Raw genomic sequence first — 17281 nt, forward strand, 5'->3', positions numbered from 1 at the left:
AAATTAATCAATTAATTATAATCTATACTTATCACAAAGTTCATAACCAACAGATGAACGCAACCAATTTATTTATTTTTTGTTTGAGGACATAAATAGAAAATTACTTATACCAACAACTAATTAATAGCAATAAAAATTCATGTCAGGTTTATAATTTAGAATAAAAGTCATGGGCTGACCATACATACATGACATGCCACACGTCATGTACCCCACAAAGTAATATGACCTAAATTATTATTTTCTGTCCCACATGGCCATGCTATGCCCATGCCCAACAACACCCAAAGTGGACCCCAATCACATGGGAATGCTCCCTCGTTTAAAAAGTAGAAATCAACGCTCCTGATTTCACTCCCCAAATAAATCTTGACCGTTCCCCACCGTCCCCACAAAGTATTCCATATGGGCGGCTGAGCATTGTCCCACCTTTGTCCCCCCAAAACCACGACAATTTGCCTCAAAGTTGCTGCCGTTGCTACCGACAAGCTTAGCTTGCCCTTTGTCCTTAATTCATGCACTTGACATTTTGAGTTTTGCTTTGCTTTTCTCCTTAAAAAAGTCTTTATAAAAATACCCCCGCTGCTTTTGCTTTCTCATTTGCATTCTTCTCTTGTATTGTGTGTTGGTGTCAAACAACTCAAAGAGAAAATTGGTTTTCCTTGCAAGAAACCACAAGAAAAATGGAAACTAGCGTTCCCTATGAGAATGATCTCAATCTTAAAGCAACCGAGCTAAGATTGGGATTGCCGGGCTCGGATGAAAATGAACAACAAACAAGAAACAACAAGCGTTCGTTGCCGGACACCCCGGACGATCTCGACACCAAGGACAAATCCGATGAAGCTGCCTCCGTTGCCAAGTAAGTTATATTAATTAATATCACATAATTGAAGCCTGCATCTTACCCTAGATATCTATATGTTATGTTCCGTATGAAACGGGTATTAATTTTTATTTGATGTATGTATGCGACATGTATGTAGGGCACAAGTAGTGGGGTGGCCACCAATTAGGTCATACAGGAAAAATAGCTTACAGCAGAAGAAAAATGAGGGTGAGTGTGCTGGGATTTACGTGAAAGTGAGCATGGATGGGGCGCCATATCTAAGGAAGATTGATCTCAAGCTTTACAATGGGTACCCTGAGCTTCTAAAGGCTTTAGAGAACATGTTCAAGTTCACCGTCGGTGTGTACTCCGAAAGAGAAGGCTACAAAGGATCTGAATATGAACCTACTTATGAAGACAAAGATGGCGACTGGATGCTTGTGGGAGACGTCCCATGGGAGTAAGTTCTTTAATTTTCTCTTTCTCGTGAAATATCTTGGGTGCTTATATATTTATATATATCATCTTGTCCTAAACTCACATGATTCATTGTTGTTTGTGCTGTTGCTACAGGATGTTTATGTCGTCATGCAAGAGATTGAGAATCATGAAAGGATCAGAAGCAAGAGGACTCACAGCAAATTAATATATTAATTAACAGATGATAATAGAGAATGACGAAAAGATAAAAGATTTGTGATCTCATGGGGAGCGTGCAAATCTTTTCTTTGATCAGCTGCTTGGGTTCTCGGAAGAAGATCAAAATTTTCAGATCTGGGTTCATGATCTTGTTTTCTCCCTCGATATGGGTATCGGGGAGTTAATTACTAGACGGCATGCAAAATTAAACAGGCAAAAATTAAGCATATAGAGAAGTTGAAGTTTTTTTCTGTTGACTCAAGTTTGGCATCAAGATGTAATTTGATGCATGGTTCTGAGCATCTATTGCCATTGTGTTGTTCCAAGCCCTTCTAATTGAAACTACATACCAGGAACTTAATGTTGCTGCTTCATCAAATGCAACTGTTTAAAAAAAATGTATTGTCCAAAGTTTTGGTTTTGTATTAGAAATACAAATATATAGAGTTATGTTAAGGAGGGGAAAAAAAGTGTGTGCCTGTGACTTTGTAATTTTTTTTTTTTCTCTCTTCCTATGACAAATCGTTATGGGAGGAAAGAGTATTTGATTATTTGTTTTTGTCCATGAATGGTTTTATTTTTATATTGTAAAGAAAAATGAAAATCATAATCCAAGCCTGTATAGATGGATTATCTTTCCCCAAGAAAAATGCTTAATTACCGGAAAATAATATAATCATTTTTTTTATACAGCTGCATTTGTCCAATGCTTAAAGATTACGAAGGAGACAATCTTTATGTAATTGGGTGTAATTTACTTTCTGAGAATTCAAGAATATTGATTGACAATTTACCAACTTTTAGTTGTTAGATGCATCTTATGAAAATGTAATTTCTTATAATATAAATTTAGGAAAAGAGTCAAAATAATTATCAGACAATTTTAAACTGAATTTTCAATATCTCAATTTCTTGAAATAAAAATTATTTCGATTATTAGGAAAAATTATCTTTTAAACAAATGAAACTCTGGAGAATCAACAAGTAGAAAGGCGACCAAAAACATTGCATTCAAAACTCCACAATTGAAAAATCAAACTACAGAGGAGAATTGAGAAAGCTGAAAATCATCTAGTACTTTTTATTTTACCATGTGTGTTTCTAGAAGGGACCTTTCTATATAATATTGCCCAAAAAGTGCATCAAAGTGTGTTTTGTTAAAGAAGTAAAAAATAAATAAATGAATGAATAAAGTTTGGAAGTCAACTTAGAGCTGGCAAAACAGGTCGGCGGGTCGTGTTTGTGTCGTCTCAGATTCGTCTCATGTCAAATTTATGTTAATCCAAACACGACCCATTTAATAATCGTATCAACATATTTGGATCAAAACCCAACACGAAAAATAAACGGGTCATCCAATAACCTGTTTAATATTTATATATCTAACAAATGTTATACACACACATTCATACACACACACCCCAAAATATTACACATTTACACTATCAAAATTTTTAATTATATATGTGTAAATAACATTATATATCAATATCATAAAATATATATGTGTATCAATATTTTATACACTTACACTATTAAAATTCTAAATTTATGTAAAATTTTATAAATAAAACATTGTATATATATCTAACCTTCCAAAGAAAAAAAAAAAGAGAATCATGTATGATATTTGAGTTTTAATTACAAGAATATAGAAATTAATTTAAAAAAGAAAATATAATTGTATTATTAGTCAGATAAATAGGTTAAGAACTTTAATCCTAACCCGACACGGGAAAAAATAGCGTCAACCCAAACCCAGCCCATTTAATAATCATGTCAAATTTGACGACTCGTACTTATTTATTCGTGTCGTGTTCGTGTCAGGTAATCAGGTTGTGTCAAATTTTGGAGCTCTAGAAGTCATGTTGGAAATATGTAAAACCAGAAAATGCTTTATGGTTAGCTTATCGTGTTCATGTCGGGTAATCAGGTTGTGTCAAATTTTGCGAGCTCTAGAAGTCATGTTGGAAATATGTAAAAGCAAAAAATGCTTTATGATTAGCTTTTACCACAAGTGAACATGCAATTAAACAGCCGTATAAAGTTTGTAAATCTGTTTGTCACTCATCTGGCCATTTCTAGACCTGTTATATGGTCAATAATTTCTGCAATTGGAAACATAAAACTTTATACCTTAACTATATAATGTTTTCCGCTCCAAGTTTTTACTTGTAGATATATAGTCTCGTATACATTATATCAATACCCCTACAGTATATTAGCTATAATCTCAACTTGTCAATGTCTGCAAATTGCAGAATGAGTAGATAGCATTAGCCAATAATATCTGTCTTAGTTAGTAGTTAGCCACAACTAAATCTTGACATCATTCCGACATCTAAATAAACTCAGAGTCACTAGATTTAAGTCTTGGAATCATGCCAGATATTGTTTCTGGTTAAGATATAGACAGAAAGATGAAAAGAATCAAAGAAAGATGATGCTGATATTTAAAGATTTTGAAAAAATAAATAAAACAAAGGATCTTTAAAAGACAGGGATGACTTACTGAAACAGTTTGGCAACAAGAATATGTCGCCTCGAAAAACTGACCCCGCACCCAACTTGTTATGTTTTAACAACTAAAATTCAATGAACTTTAGTGCTTTAAATCACATGAATACTGGCACCTGTAATCCTTTTTGAGAACCGAAAGAAGATTAAAAGAATTAATAAGATACATTATACAAAAAAATAATCTATAGTTTTATGGTGAAGCTTCATATTGTAAGCAGAAAACATGTACAAAATAGGCAGTAGCGGTCAGATACATTTGCTTCATGGTGTGGGGCTCCATCTAAGCACCCCTTTTTTGCTAAAGGAATATTAGGCGAATCAAATGTTTACAAAGTCCCAAAAATTTTCTCATTGCTCGATAAGATTTCCTAATCAATGTATTATTAATCTAATGATCAAATACCCCTAAGTTGGTAACATGTAAAGCCAGGATATATTCTAAACATTGCTTAAGAGAGGCTAATAGTTCTAGAAACATGATTTTTCTATTGTGTTTAGTTCATTAATGGGCGCGGGGAGCCAAACATGAAAGTCGTTATAGTTACTCGGTGAGGCACAGCTTTAGCAGCCATGATAGCATCAGGACAGAATTTCAATGGTTCATTTCATATATGGAATATTTTAGATGTGTAATTCAAAGTGCTCTAGAACTTAAGTATTGTTTGAAGCACGAGTTACCATCCACATTAAATAAAATATTTAGAGAGAAGTTGGACAATCTCATAAGCAGATGGCAAGCACCTAATAAAGGTAAATTAAATATTTATTATGCCTAAATTAAATTTTTTTTTACCATTAAAGGAAAGCCACCCGAATAACTATGGTCTACTTGTTTCTTGCTTTGTCACATTAAGTGAATCTAATGCAACTTAATAAATTCCTGCAGGGCTTCGAGAATTGCTTTTTTATTTAATCTCAACGGTGTCAACTGTGGTTGCGTTTGGGATTGAGGTGTTGTACCTTTTAAACTATAATTGCTGTGAAAAAAAACTGTAATTATAAAATAAAAGTTAGTAATATATAGTAAACATAAATTTTAAATAATAATCTTGATAAAATTATTAAACTTATAATAGATTTTCTATTATATAAGTGAAAAATCATATAAACATAACTTCAAAGCTACAGTAGCTAGTGTTTACCAAATACTTTAGTGTTGTAATTTTTAAGTTACAGCTGCCCAACCTCAATCTCAAACGCACTTATCTCCATGCAATATCTCACATTAGGAGCCATATAGCACCAGCATCACCTTAGCAGGAAATTATTTCCTATGTCTAATCCACGCTGCCAAAACGTGAGTAAAAAGATAAAAAAAAAAATCGCAAATAAGGTCTTATGAGGCATGTATGTCGTTGAATATCGTATTGGAATGGATCAATTTCAAGGATTTGAAAGAACAGGTCTCGTCGAGAAGAGCTGTAGGAAACAGTGATTCGTTTTGCCTCTTTGGCGCCAAAAAGGACAAAAATGTTAACGGTCGGTTCTACTTTTACTAATATTTGAATGCGAGTGGGCTTGTGGGCTGGGCCCAACTGATGTGAGCTTAATGGGCTTAGCCTTGTTCTGTTTACTTCTATAAAGGATAGTCCATTTGCGAGCTTTGACCAAATAACAGAGAAGAAACTTATTTTTTTGAAAAAAAAAATACAAGGTAAATGTTGACTTTTAAACGTAAGGCCTTTGAGGAGTAAATAGATGTTTGAAGAATAAATAAAATATTATCAATTCTATCATGCAATTCTGTGGAAAAAACAATTTGAAATAAATGACAGAAATGAAAAAGAGGAGGCAACACTAAAATTATTCCTCCTTTATTTGTTTACCACTAGAGAATTTCAGTCTTCATCCAGAATCATACAGAAAACAGAAAAGCATCATCACCCAATTGAACTATCTTCACATTTTGAATTCAAAAAATGAAAAGAAAAAAAAAATTGGAGTTCTAATCAATTTTGCAGACCTACCATTATCAGATGTTACCTTCTGCTTACCGTATCAATGACAGTATACCAAAAATCAACTGTAGCCTTTACCAAGGATCCAGGTTTCAATCAGAATGTACAAAAAAAAAAAAAAATTTCTGCTAAAAATATACTAACTTACACAAGCCCAGACGGTAACTGTATGTCAGCGTCTCCAACCAGATGGTATCATAACCAGCAATCGAAATATCGTATAGACCTGTTTGTTCTTCCAATTTATACTTCCGACCCTCATATTCAATGCCTCACTATATCAACAATTGCCGAATTGCTACATATGATCACTAACACGTGTTGTTGGAGTATTGAGCATGGATCAGTTCCTGGCTTTGCATAGACTGGACTAGATACTGTCAGACCCTATCCATATTTGTCAGTGATGGTCATCAATCTTCATTCAGCTGAAGATACCAGGACACAAACCACTGCGTCCTGGTGCTTTTAAGGTTGCATCCAGCCAAATTACCTAAGTTTTGAAGCGTTTATCTATGCCACGCAGGCCTTTTCATATTTTAGGTGGATCACTTTCTGGCCTGCCCGGACTTACTTCTTGGGCATTTTTGTGATCGCTGTTGGGTTTAGATTGTATTAAATGAGCCCCTTGGTCAGACACAACCACCACAGAATGACTCTGGACCACCGTTGGTTGACTTGGTTCTTTTTGGGTTGGTGACACATCCTCTGGAGCTGTATCTACTAGTGGAAGATATGTTATGCCATATTTTTGTCCATGAGTTAGTCCTGGACAAAGCCCCTGCAGAATATTGAAGAGAATTTTAGTCAACAAAGAAAAAAAAAATTTATGGATCAATACAATCGGACAAGTGGCCATATAGAGGACTGAACGACATTTTGATCTCATTACTTCTATTTATTTGTTTAGGTGAATTCATAGATGACTTAACTTCCATAGCTAAAACAAAAATGAAAACTGACCTTAATCAACCCTGGTACAGAAGTCGACTCGAGGAAAGAGTCAGATGGAAATCCGGTGTGAACCCAACTTCCATAGAATTTACTTCCATTTGTTTCTTGAGGATCAGCTGAGACACCTGATGTCTCAGATCCCTGTTTAGAATCACTGTCTTTGCAGTAAGCCCCAAAATAAGAACAATGCTCCCTTTTAAGAGAAATTTGTGGAGTTGCAGGCAGCAGGTGGCCTTCTGTGCTAAAAATGTACCTGTAAATAGAGAAGATTTGAGGCAAATGGTAAAAGTGAGAAAAGATAGATCTAAATTTTTTTTTTTTTTTGAACTGAGATAGATCTAAATTTTGAAGACCAGCTCAAAGTCTTACTTGTAGGGCCCATTTTCAACAAGGTTATCTGGACCAACGGCCAGGTCAAAAAGAAGCCAGAGATATTTCACCTGGTAATTTAGACAGGCCATCAATAAAATGCAATAAAAGGGAAAAAAGATAAAAGAATGTTAACACATGAAGGACCTTAAGCTGTATGCTAAGACCATGTGTTCTAACTATCATTAAGCAGGGCATTATAAAACTTTTCGGCATCCAACCATAATCATCGAAGCAGAAGGGAAGAGCAACCAATCAAAGGAATTCTATATCTGACATCTTTAGGTTAAACTGGTAATCCAATCTATGGTTAGCAAATCATTATCATTCTTCACAGTGACCATAATTTCCATGAATCGCATTTCCCACCATAGGAAATGAAACACCGTGGGTGAATGTTTATATATTTATTTTGACAAGGATGATCCTCTAAACAAAGCCGAGTAAAAAGTGGAAAAAAAAAAAAGGAGTAATGAGACATCCCAAAGTTTATCCTAAAATTTCATCCTAAATTATGTGGCATGTGATGTATCATTCATGAAGTGGTTGACAAGTTTTCATAAGATCCAAGTGAATTAATTACATTGTCACACCATCCACTTGATGAATGCTAAATCATTTGAGATAAAATTTTGGGATGTCCAGCACTACTCTCAAGAGAAACTCAGGCAAAATTGGTCCTCACAGTTTCTGCCAGGAAAAAGCTCTCCATGTGATCTTCCTTCTTGTGAAATTCCACATCCGATATATGACAATATCCACAAGGGCATCTTGTTCCATATTGTAAGCTAGCAACCATGTCCCTTCCAGCATCAAGATATCTACAAAGAAAAGTTTGACACATGAGTTTAATTTCCAAGACAGAAAGTAGAGATATAACAATCTTACATTAAAAAAATAAAATAAAATGGAAGGGTTTTGAATAAGGCGGACACCTGAAAGACCTTTTAGACTAATAACATTTTTTACATAATAACAGCTAATATTCCTTTTCTCATATTCTTCTCATTCATTATTACATCCCACAAATATCTATCTCCGCTGGTCACTTTACAGATTTTTTCCAAGAAACGAGACCAATGCAGAGTATAGATTTGGTAAGGAACCAAGCAACACATCTCTCATCATAGTAATCATAGTAAGCTCAGAATCAACTTCCATGAAGAACAATTTTTTAATGTCAATAATAATTTGTCTTCATGTCCTAGTAGGGTTTCCAAATAAAGATGATAATAGAGAGGCTAAACAAGAGAGTTTAACGTCTTCTTTGATATTTAAACTGGGAACTTTACCGTTATAGGCATCACCTAATCAATAAGAAATACATGAATATCCATAGAACCAACATTGTTTAACTGACATGTGAGAAAGCCACCAGAAATTAAGATGAAATCTGACTGACCGTGGATCTCTGGTAGCTTTGTAGAGCAAATATGTGCTCTCTATTAACTCTGGACGCAGTGGATAACTTTTCTGTCCTTGCTGTAAATCATAAGAAAAGGGTTACAACCACAACCACTTGCAATACAATACTATCAGACTCGTTGACCAAGTGAAGACCTCTTACACATCCAAGAAGGTACTGTCAGGCTATCTGCATTTTGTGGAATAGAATATAGGCCCATTTAAATGGACCAGAGCCAAGAATACTGAACTATAGCATGCTTCTTTCAAAAATTCCCAATTGTAAAAGAAGAATGAAAGTTCCAAATAACGTTAATTCGTTACCTGAATGGTAAGTGTAGCAAGATTAAAACCCTCTGGAGTGAAACCATATCTTTTCCACACACTGAAAAAGGCAGCGTGTGTTCGAACAGCAGGATCAATGTCCCCAGCTAAAACCTTCAAATACAGTTTAATTAGTCCCTCCCAAACTCCAACCAAGAAAATTCGAAAAAGATACTCAGTAATTCAGCTATTTTGTAATTAAGAAGTAGATCAAAAAGACCTGAAGCCCTGGCCAGAATGCCTGCAAACTGTTAAACAACGGCCAGACAATAGCAGCAGAATCCATATTCACTTCAACATACCTACAAACAGGTTTTTAATCATTATCTGATATTTGACACACTTAAAAATACACAAACAAAACCAACCCTTCCCCCATACACCATAATTAAAAAAGAATAATATTAAAAAAATTCTCAAAGAAAGACATGCAATAAAACTTGTAGTATATGCACATATTGACACATAACAGCCACAAATGTTTACCAAGGATCATTGAAAAGATAATGCATGGCAGCCTGATAGGATTCTTGAAAAATGTACAAATATTCTTCATCGCCAAATAATAGGTATGCCTGAAACAGTAGCATAAAATAACAAGATAATGGTTTAGATATAGTTAGAACAATAACAAAAAATTGGATGCAATCACTACTTGACTGGGTAACATAAATAACAATTGGACGCAATCACTACTTGATTGGGTAACATAAAGTATACTTGGACTTCCATGAATGTGAAGTAAGCTATTCCTAGGCTCCCAACCACAATTATAACAGTAATAACAACAAAAGCTCCAAATATCTAACTTAAATGGTGGGAATAGCTTTTCTCACGACAGTGTAAAGGCAATAGCTATAAGTAACTAGAATTAAAATTGAACTAACGACTGCAGTAGCTTTTTACATGTCTTCAAGCATTATCATATTGTGATCACTCAGGTTCCAGTTCATTTTACTTGCCTTCAGAAGATACTCATAGAAGGAGTCAATACTAGTTCCAATTCCAGCATCCTGCAAAGCAACAAGGAGACAAGATGATGACCTGGAGTGTAAACTCAGTCTTTCAAAGAGCTTAGAATTCATTGGGTAATAACAATGGCAACCAGCTTCTAGAAAAAAAAGAGGGAGAGGGATGGGCGAAAAGAGAAAATCTTCATTGGATAAAGAGATATCTTATCTATCATTATGCCAGCAGAAAATCATGAATCATGTACTTGACTGCAATGTAATTTCTTTATCAGCACATTTTCCTAAATTAAAAGGGAAATTTTATGCCCCCTACCATAGCTCGGCTGGCCATGGATGCACTTTGCACCAGCAGTCACCCAAGTTTGAGTAAGAAGACGGCAATGTTGATATTTAATAGGTGAGGTTTCAGTGGTTGGGGTTTGTCATCCCCACTTGTACCTTTCTCTTCTTTTTTTTTTTTTTTAATTGGGGGGTTGGGGATTGGGGGGGGGGGGGGGATTACATGAAGAAATCATGGAAAATATGAATAACAATGCTGCAGGACAAGTACACCATCATGTTAAAGGAAATGTTACCTTCTGTGTCCATTCACCTGTAAACACATTAATGTGAGCGCCAACTAGATTAAGTTTTGAACGGCGTGCCCAAATTCCCAGCACTGCTTTCTTTGTAACTTGTTCAAAAACTGCAGTTCATATATATAGACATGTATAAACGTAACTATTCAGAGAATTAGAGTGAAACTTCACCGATCCTGTTAATTGAACAATTAAAGGAAGAAGAGAGGAAGAACAGCAGATACGGTGTTAGACAAAAACATATTTTAGGTATCCAGTGTCTCTTCAAATTTGAGAGAGATCCAAGGACAAAGAAGGCGATGGCACAATTATAATTTTCATAAAGAAACATAACCCACGAGTGACAATCCAAGTAACCAAGAAATAATAGTATTTAAAATGGTCGCCCTATTGAACTTTTGAGTTATAATTACAATTAAAACAATAGGAAGTTTAGGTTTCTTGTTTAGTTCTTCACTTTTTGTCTGTAAATATGTCATGCACCACTTGGAAAAAAAAAAAAAAAAAAAAAGGAAGCCAGCATGGGTCATTAATTTTGCGCCACCAAGCTGCATGCTACAGCATTTCAGCTGCTTGCTTCACCACTTCTCCACATGCCGACTTCACTTCTTGCTTGCCACATGCACGTTCCACTTACTTGCTTGAGGCGGTGTTAATGTTTATATATAAATTTTGACAGCTGCCTAATTTTATCAATAGGATCACTGAGAGCTAATAAGAAAGGAAATCAAGAGAAAAGAAAAGAAAGGAAGAAGCCGAGAGTAGGGAAGAGAGAAATTGAAAGGAAAAGTTACTGAAAAATAGAATTGGATAGTTCTATTAAAATCAAGTAAATCAGTGGGTAATAGATTTATAAAGTTTGAGCAATTATGTTACAGTTTACATGATACGTATAAGTTTTTATATCAGTCCTAATAGTTAATTTTTTAATCTTGTATTTTAGGAGAAATCCAAAAATCCAGAGACCCACAACAGCCCCAATGAACCCCGAAGTGAAACAAGATCAGTGAGTGGATATTATTATTACTATTATGTATTGATTTAATATCATGTTATGATTACATGTACGCATATTATATGTTTGATTAAGTCATGAGATGTGATTGCCAATCACCATATATGTATATATACCTTTCCCCGTAAACTCTGGGCATGCGTACTGAGAGTTAGGTTACTCTACCCGTGCGAGATATTTTAATTACGCCGAGTATTGAGAGGGTTTTCCCCCTCTCTACTCGTGCGATGATATTCCCAACGAGTATTGAGAGTTATCTCCACTGGGTACTATTTGGTGCAGTTTGTGGTGTATGTATGTATGTATGAATTCTATGTCTGTTGATGTATGATATTCAGTGTGTAGTTATGTCACATGATTATATATAAGCACTAGTACACATACTTTATTATTATTATTATTTATATATATATATATAATTACATTCACTCACTGAGCCGCGAACTCACTTTTTCCTATTTACCCACTTTCTCATAAGTTTGTACAAGATTTCGTGCAAACCAATTTCTAGTTAGTTGAGGTTGGGCCACAAGATGCATTGTTGCATGTCTTGCATTTTGAGCTTATGTTTCTTATATTTTCTACATATATATATTTGTAATGCAAGTATGAATAATGAGACATGAATTGTGCAACTTTTGAATATATATATATTTTCGAAGGACACACAAAGGTTATTATGTGTTTATAGTAAAGGCCATATCATATAAATACATATATCCATGAATTAAGTTTGTGCCACGAGTTTTAGTTACTAGTCCGCATGATTCGCCTCTGATCTGACATATAGGTCGGGGCGGGTTGTGTCAAAATAATTCAGTACGCCTGTTCAATTGTATTTCTGTTGCATTATGTGCGGAAATGATAATTGTTTTGTAGAACATCAAAGACCCTAAATTGATTTTTGAGGCTACCTAAAGAAACACCCTGCAGCTCTAGCTCCTGATTGGTTTCTTAAAATCCAATCAAAATTGAAACACATAAGTGCCAAATAGAAATGTGGGCAACACTTACTAGGATCATTTGTCAAACGACTGAGCACTCCAAATTCCAAGGTCAGTGTTCCACCACCAGCGGTTGACGTTATCTAAACAGATCAAAACTGGAATTTCAAATTTTGTCCTAGATTACAGAGGAGTAAAGAGTTATCATTACTAGATGTTAATTTATAAATGCATTTCATCTTTTTGTTCAGACATCTACATCTCCACTCATTAAGAAACTATGTGCAGAACCATGCAGATTGAAAATAAACACTATTGCGTATGGGAAAACAGCATATGAACTATTACAAAAGTGAATAGTAGCAATGTACAAGTCAAAGATAGAATAAAATGTGCATTTAAAGGAAGGAGAATAGAGAAGCTTTGCCTTGCTTTCATGTTCATCAACTCCGTGCAAAAGGTTGACAGATCCAAATGGAATTCCTGCATACATCGCTTAAAACAGTTAAAAAAAAAAAGTATGATGTCCTTGAATGCCAGTTATCAAACTATCTACATATCAGACAAAGAGAGAACGATTGATTGCAATGCAGAGATCAAAGCTAACAAATGCCTTAGTGTATCTACAGCGACAAAATGCCTTGCATAATGATAAACATCTTAACAACTGAAATTAGAAAGAAAATTTCAGTGTATCAAGTGTAGCCAATATCCAACCTTCTCAATTCATGCCTACTTCAATTACAGATGTATTAGCATCTAGTTCTGCATAATGAAAATTATCCACACCGCAAGATGCAAAAAGACATAAATTGCAGGTAGAATGCAAGAGATGCAGAAAAATACAGTGAGCAAAAACTTGCATATCATATCAAATATATCATGAAAGAATGATCCAGTAGTGACACCTGTTGGAGTGTCAAATGCAGGTAACAACCTCTGGGCTAGATCCTCAGCTAAGTTAAGTAGCTGATTGTCATAAGAAGGAATTTTCATGCCCTGCAATCAAAAGATGTAAGAAAATAAACCAGTGAAACCTTAGAAGGTTCTACACAGCCAAAAACTCCTAATCATTCTAAAATGCCATGCAGATATGAAACATTTTCATAGATTTCTCCAGATTGTGCAACAGGTAAAAGTTCACGAGGCATAAGAAATTGCAGTGTGCTTTAACAAATCAATAATTTCTTCAACAGATATAAAGCAAGGCCCAGATACTATTTAAGATCATTATAGCATTCAAACACAACTACAGAAAATGAGATAAATGCCTTTACTTTCTCAAATATCTATGTGAATCCTATAGATAATGAGAAGACACCTGAATTACCCTACATTGCCAAAGAAAACTTTCTACTACTTATAAGATCATGCAATTTGACTTCAATCAATTCTTCACGGTAACCTCCACCATGCATCAACGAATATTGTGCTTGCATTGATAATTGATAACACATTAAAATTAATGCATACTAACAGACCAAAAGTTTTTCTATCCACACACCACCAAGATTTGATGTCATACATAGCCAAGAAGAAAATCTTAATGAAGAAGAAAAAGAAAGAAAAGGATATTCCATAGCAATTGTACCGTAGCATAATCACTTGCAATAAGATGTGCAGAAAGTAAACCTCCAAGGACCCGGATGGTAGTCTCAAACACGGATACTGTTTTATTCTGCATAACATAATAAACAGAGAAGTTTAGATTGATAAGTTTGTTTAGAGATTGATGTAATACCAAATCCATTTTCAGTTTATTGAGGGACCAACTCTATACTGAGAAAAAGCTCAGATTAAATGTTAATAACTCAATAAAGCAAAACCCAGGTTTCAACAAGATGAAAGACAGAGAAACTACCCAACATCACAAAGAAACAGAATAGGTACTTTGAGTTTGAATATAATTTTGTGACTGCAGCATCATTGTATATGGAAAATTCAACAGCGGCATCCTTAAGGAATTTGTAATGTGGGAATTAATGATAATTCTCTTTAGCAATTTAACATTCAACATTTATCGGCGACCGAAAATACTTCTATCTGCAACCAAACAGGCTGCTAACACGTGAATAATTTTTAGAAGCATAAGAGTTCTGAATATCATCAGTGATGATAATGTATTATTTGAGAGCATAAATGATATACCTTCTTATCGTACAATAAACTATAAAGTCATACAGATAGCTAAAAAGAAGATCAATCTTGTATTAAAGGACTATATCGTTCCAAAGGTGTCTTGAAGTAAAAATTGTGGTCCTAACCATTTTATACATAAGAGTTTGTCTGTTCAAGCCAATGATGCTGAATGAATTATTGAAACCAATAGAAGTAACCCCACAAGCATTAAACACCAATTTTCAAAAGAGCATTACTCACTATATCAAACTGAAGATTTTTACCAATCCATTCAACAGAGGTAGTGAAGCGTTCCCGGTCACCAAGTAAAGCCAATGTGTCCAATGAGTCAACCTGTGACAAAGGCAACAAACACTTCATGGCAAGAACTTAGGTAGATAAATGTGTAAGTAAAATTTTGGAAAATGAAAGGACTCTCTCACCAGAGTTAAGGCATAACCACCAAGCGAATCTTCTCCTTCACACGATAAAGGTCTCAATTCATCAAGTGGAAAAGCATGCTCCATATATCCATCAAAGGCATGATAGAACATTTCACGCACCTAACGCATTAAAATGAAAAGTAAATAGACTTTAGAAAATGACATAATCTCAAATGAGGCAGTGTATGTACTTTAGAAAATGACATAATCTCAAATGAGCCAATATATCACTCAGAATCATCTAAATGCGAACTATGTAAAAGCTGTCAAATACTTAAGAACAGAAACTCATTACCAATTGAACAAGATCTTTGACGGTAAAATGTGAATACCCAACAAAGCAAAAGGACAACTTTAGTTAAAAGTCAAGCTTGAACACTACCTTCCATTCAAACAAGTAAAAATTGGTGTAAAATAATAATAATAATAATAATAATAATAAAATATATTTATAAAAATAAATAAATGACCCCATATTGAAACAAAGACACCATCAATCAGCTTTTAAGCGCTAATCTATTTGGTCAAGGTCATGAAGTACTGTAAAAACCAAATAAAATCAAAATTCAAGATTATTTCTTCCAAGAGTTTTCAGCATTGAATCCGGTGGCAGATAGAAGCAGTAATATGATCAAAATTCAACTTAATATCCAATGGAAGATTCAAGCAGCAATACTATCACCACCAAAAAGAGCGTAAAAGGATTAGCATCACCACTTGGATCATATCCAATGGCAGAAACAAGCAGTAATATATGATAAAAATTCAACTTAATAAATCTTCAAAAACTAAAAAAGAATCATGGAGTTGTTTTTTTCCTTCACTGTTATTGCCATTACCTCATCTCTGAGTTGTCTAGCTTCTTCGGCGGTGACGCCATCTGCGAGACTTCTGCATATGAAAAAGTTTCCGGAAAGTAATATTGAAACCAAAAACAAGAACCCAAATGATTGTTTTGAAGTTCCCATAGATCTTTGTTAATTGTTATGGCAAGACCAAGAAAAGCATTTGCTTGCTTTTGAAGCTCCGTTCTGTTCTGTCTTTACTCTGCTTTCGTTTCGGTTGTTTCTACCGTACCCACCTGGGCTTTCGTCGGGCTTTAACTTTTTAGGCTATATCATTGAATGAAAATTTACCGCGGGTATTAATTACAGGATTAATCAGCCACTAAGAACGATAATCCCTATTCCCTAATTCCCCCCCCCCCCCCCCCCCAACCAAAAAAAACTCATCCCAGACTTGTCTTCTCTTTAGTATTTTTGGAAACAGGGACAAATTTCAGATTTTAAATTATTTAATTTGCCTAAAAATACTTAAAAATAAATTAGTTATTTGTTTGTTTTAAGTACGTAACATGTTGAATATAATTTACATGTTAAAATATGTGTGTTTTAAATGTTGAGTAATATTAAAGATCTCAACAATTGAGTTCCAATTAATCATTCATCTAGAATAATAATTTTATAACTTAAAATTTACATGAATGACACATATACATGTGATTCACATGTATGTTCTTCAAACTTTAGGAGCTGCATAATTTGATCAAAATTATTTCATTACATAATTAATTGTTCACATTATAATTAAGTGTGCACATTATTATTAAATTACTTGTTTTGCAAGCATTGATTTCAATTTGAAGAAAGGGAAGTGAGGTGTTGATACTGAAATCTAGTCGTCCTTTGCCCGATCAGATTGGCTCACCAACGATTGTACTGACAACGATGAGAATGCTACACTCCACAAACTTTTGCAATTACACAAACTCCTGAGACTCAAATCTCCCTTCTTCCTCCTTCAAGACATGCGTTCACAGAAACAAATCAGAGGCGCCTGTGATTTTTCCGACGAAAACCTTCCGATGCTTAAGTTAGTATGCGAGGTTTTCGAAAAAATTGTGTAATTTAAGTTCGTGCACATTCACAACAATGTTCTCAAAGAAAAGTGTATTAAGGCTTCTATAAAGTTAAACTCTTATGTCAATTTAGCAAAAATTTCCCTCTGTCTTTTTGTATATCCCTTTCTTAATCGATTTTCCCAGCTTTTATAGGCAATCACCGCACGTTCATAGAGCATTTCCCATGTCCATTATACTCTAGCGATCAAGGGCCCTAACGGGGTCCAATTATCAAACGTGGGACGTCGTGTTCTCCCCAGCAGTTTGGGGCGTGACGAAATTGTCGCATTGTTGCGAAATTGTGTCTGCTTT

General features: G+C 34.6%; 2 protein-coding genes across 2 annotated transcripts; one reads left to right on the plus strand and one right to left on the minus strand.

Moving 5' to 3' along the window:
* Window positions 1-571: 571 nt before the first annotated feature.
* LOC102612823 (auxin-induced protein 22D) lies at window positions 572-2159 on the plus strand. The gene is made up of 3 exons (XM_006489439.4): window positions 572-865; window positions 990-1292; window positions 1406-2159. The coding sequence occupies exons 1-3, from the start codon at window positions 687-689 to the stop codon at window positions 1476-1478; spliced, it is 555 nt and encodes a 184-aa protein (XP_006489502.1). The 5' UTR covers window positions 572-686; the 3' UTR covers window positions 1479-2159.
* A 3610-nt stretch (window positions 2160-5769) lies between these two features.
* LOC102612522 (alpha-mannosidase I MNS4) lies at window positions 5770-16270 on the minus strand. The gene is made up of 17 exons (XM_006489438.4): window positions 15909-16270; window positions 15070-15189; window positions 14888-14980; window positions 14100-14186; window positions 13417-13507; window positions 12936-12991; window positions 12579-12651; window positions 10547-10656; window positions 9963-10013; window positions 9487-9575; window positions 9221-9302; window positions 9001-9114; window positions 8675-8754; window positions 7958-8093; window positions 7273-7343; window positions 6913-7156; window positions 5770-6730 (listed from the first exon to the last, which is right to left on the minus strand). Exons 1-17 carry the CDS (start codon window positions 16035-16037, stop codon window positions 6482-6484), a joined length of 1875 nt encoding a protein of 624 aa, XP_006489501.2. The 5' UTR covers window positions 16038-16270; the 3' UTR covers window positions 5770-6481.
* Between the last annotated feature and the right edge of the window lie 1011 nt (window positions 16271-17281).

The sequence above is a fragment of the Citrus sinensis genome, chromosome 1 (genome assembly GCF_022201045.2).
Source record: "Citrus sinensis cultivar Valencia sweet orange chromosome 1, DVS_A1.0, whole genome shotgun sequence".
NCBI classification, from domain to species: Eukaryota; Viridiplantae; Streptophyta; class Magnoliopsida; order Sapindales; family Rutaceae; genus Citrus; species Citrus sinensis.

What these genes read in the sequence shown, in the direction of transcription:
- LOC102612823 (XM_006489439.4), top strand. Translation starts at nt 687, where the DNA reads ATGGAAACTAGCGTTCCCTATGAGAATGATCTCAATCTTAAAGCAACC. An exon ending in GAAGCTGCCTCCGTTGCCAA is followed by an intron (nt 866 to 989) that starts GTAAGTTATATT and finishes ACATGTATGTAG; the next exon opens with GGCACAAGTAGTGGGGTGGC. An exon ending in GTGGGAGACGTCCCATGGGA is followed by an intron (nt 1,293 to 1,405) that starts GTAAGTTCTTTA and finishes CTGTTGCTACAG; the next exon opens with GATGTTTATGTCGTCATGCA.
- LOC102612522 (XM_006489438.4), bottom strand. Translation starts at nt 16,037, where the DNA reads ATGGGAACTTCAAAACAATCATTTGGGTTCTTGTTTTTGGTTTCAATA. An exon ending in CAGGTGAATGGACACAGAAG is followed by an intron (nt 10,014 to 10,546) that starts GTAACATTTCCT and finishes GTTGCTTTGCAG; the next exon opens with GATGCTGGAATTGGAACTAG. An exon ending in CATTCTGGCCAGGGCTTCAG is followed by an intron (nt 9,115 to 9,220) that starts GTCTTTTTGATC and finishes CTGTATTTGAAG; the next exon opens with GTTTTAGCTGGGGACATTGA.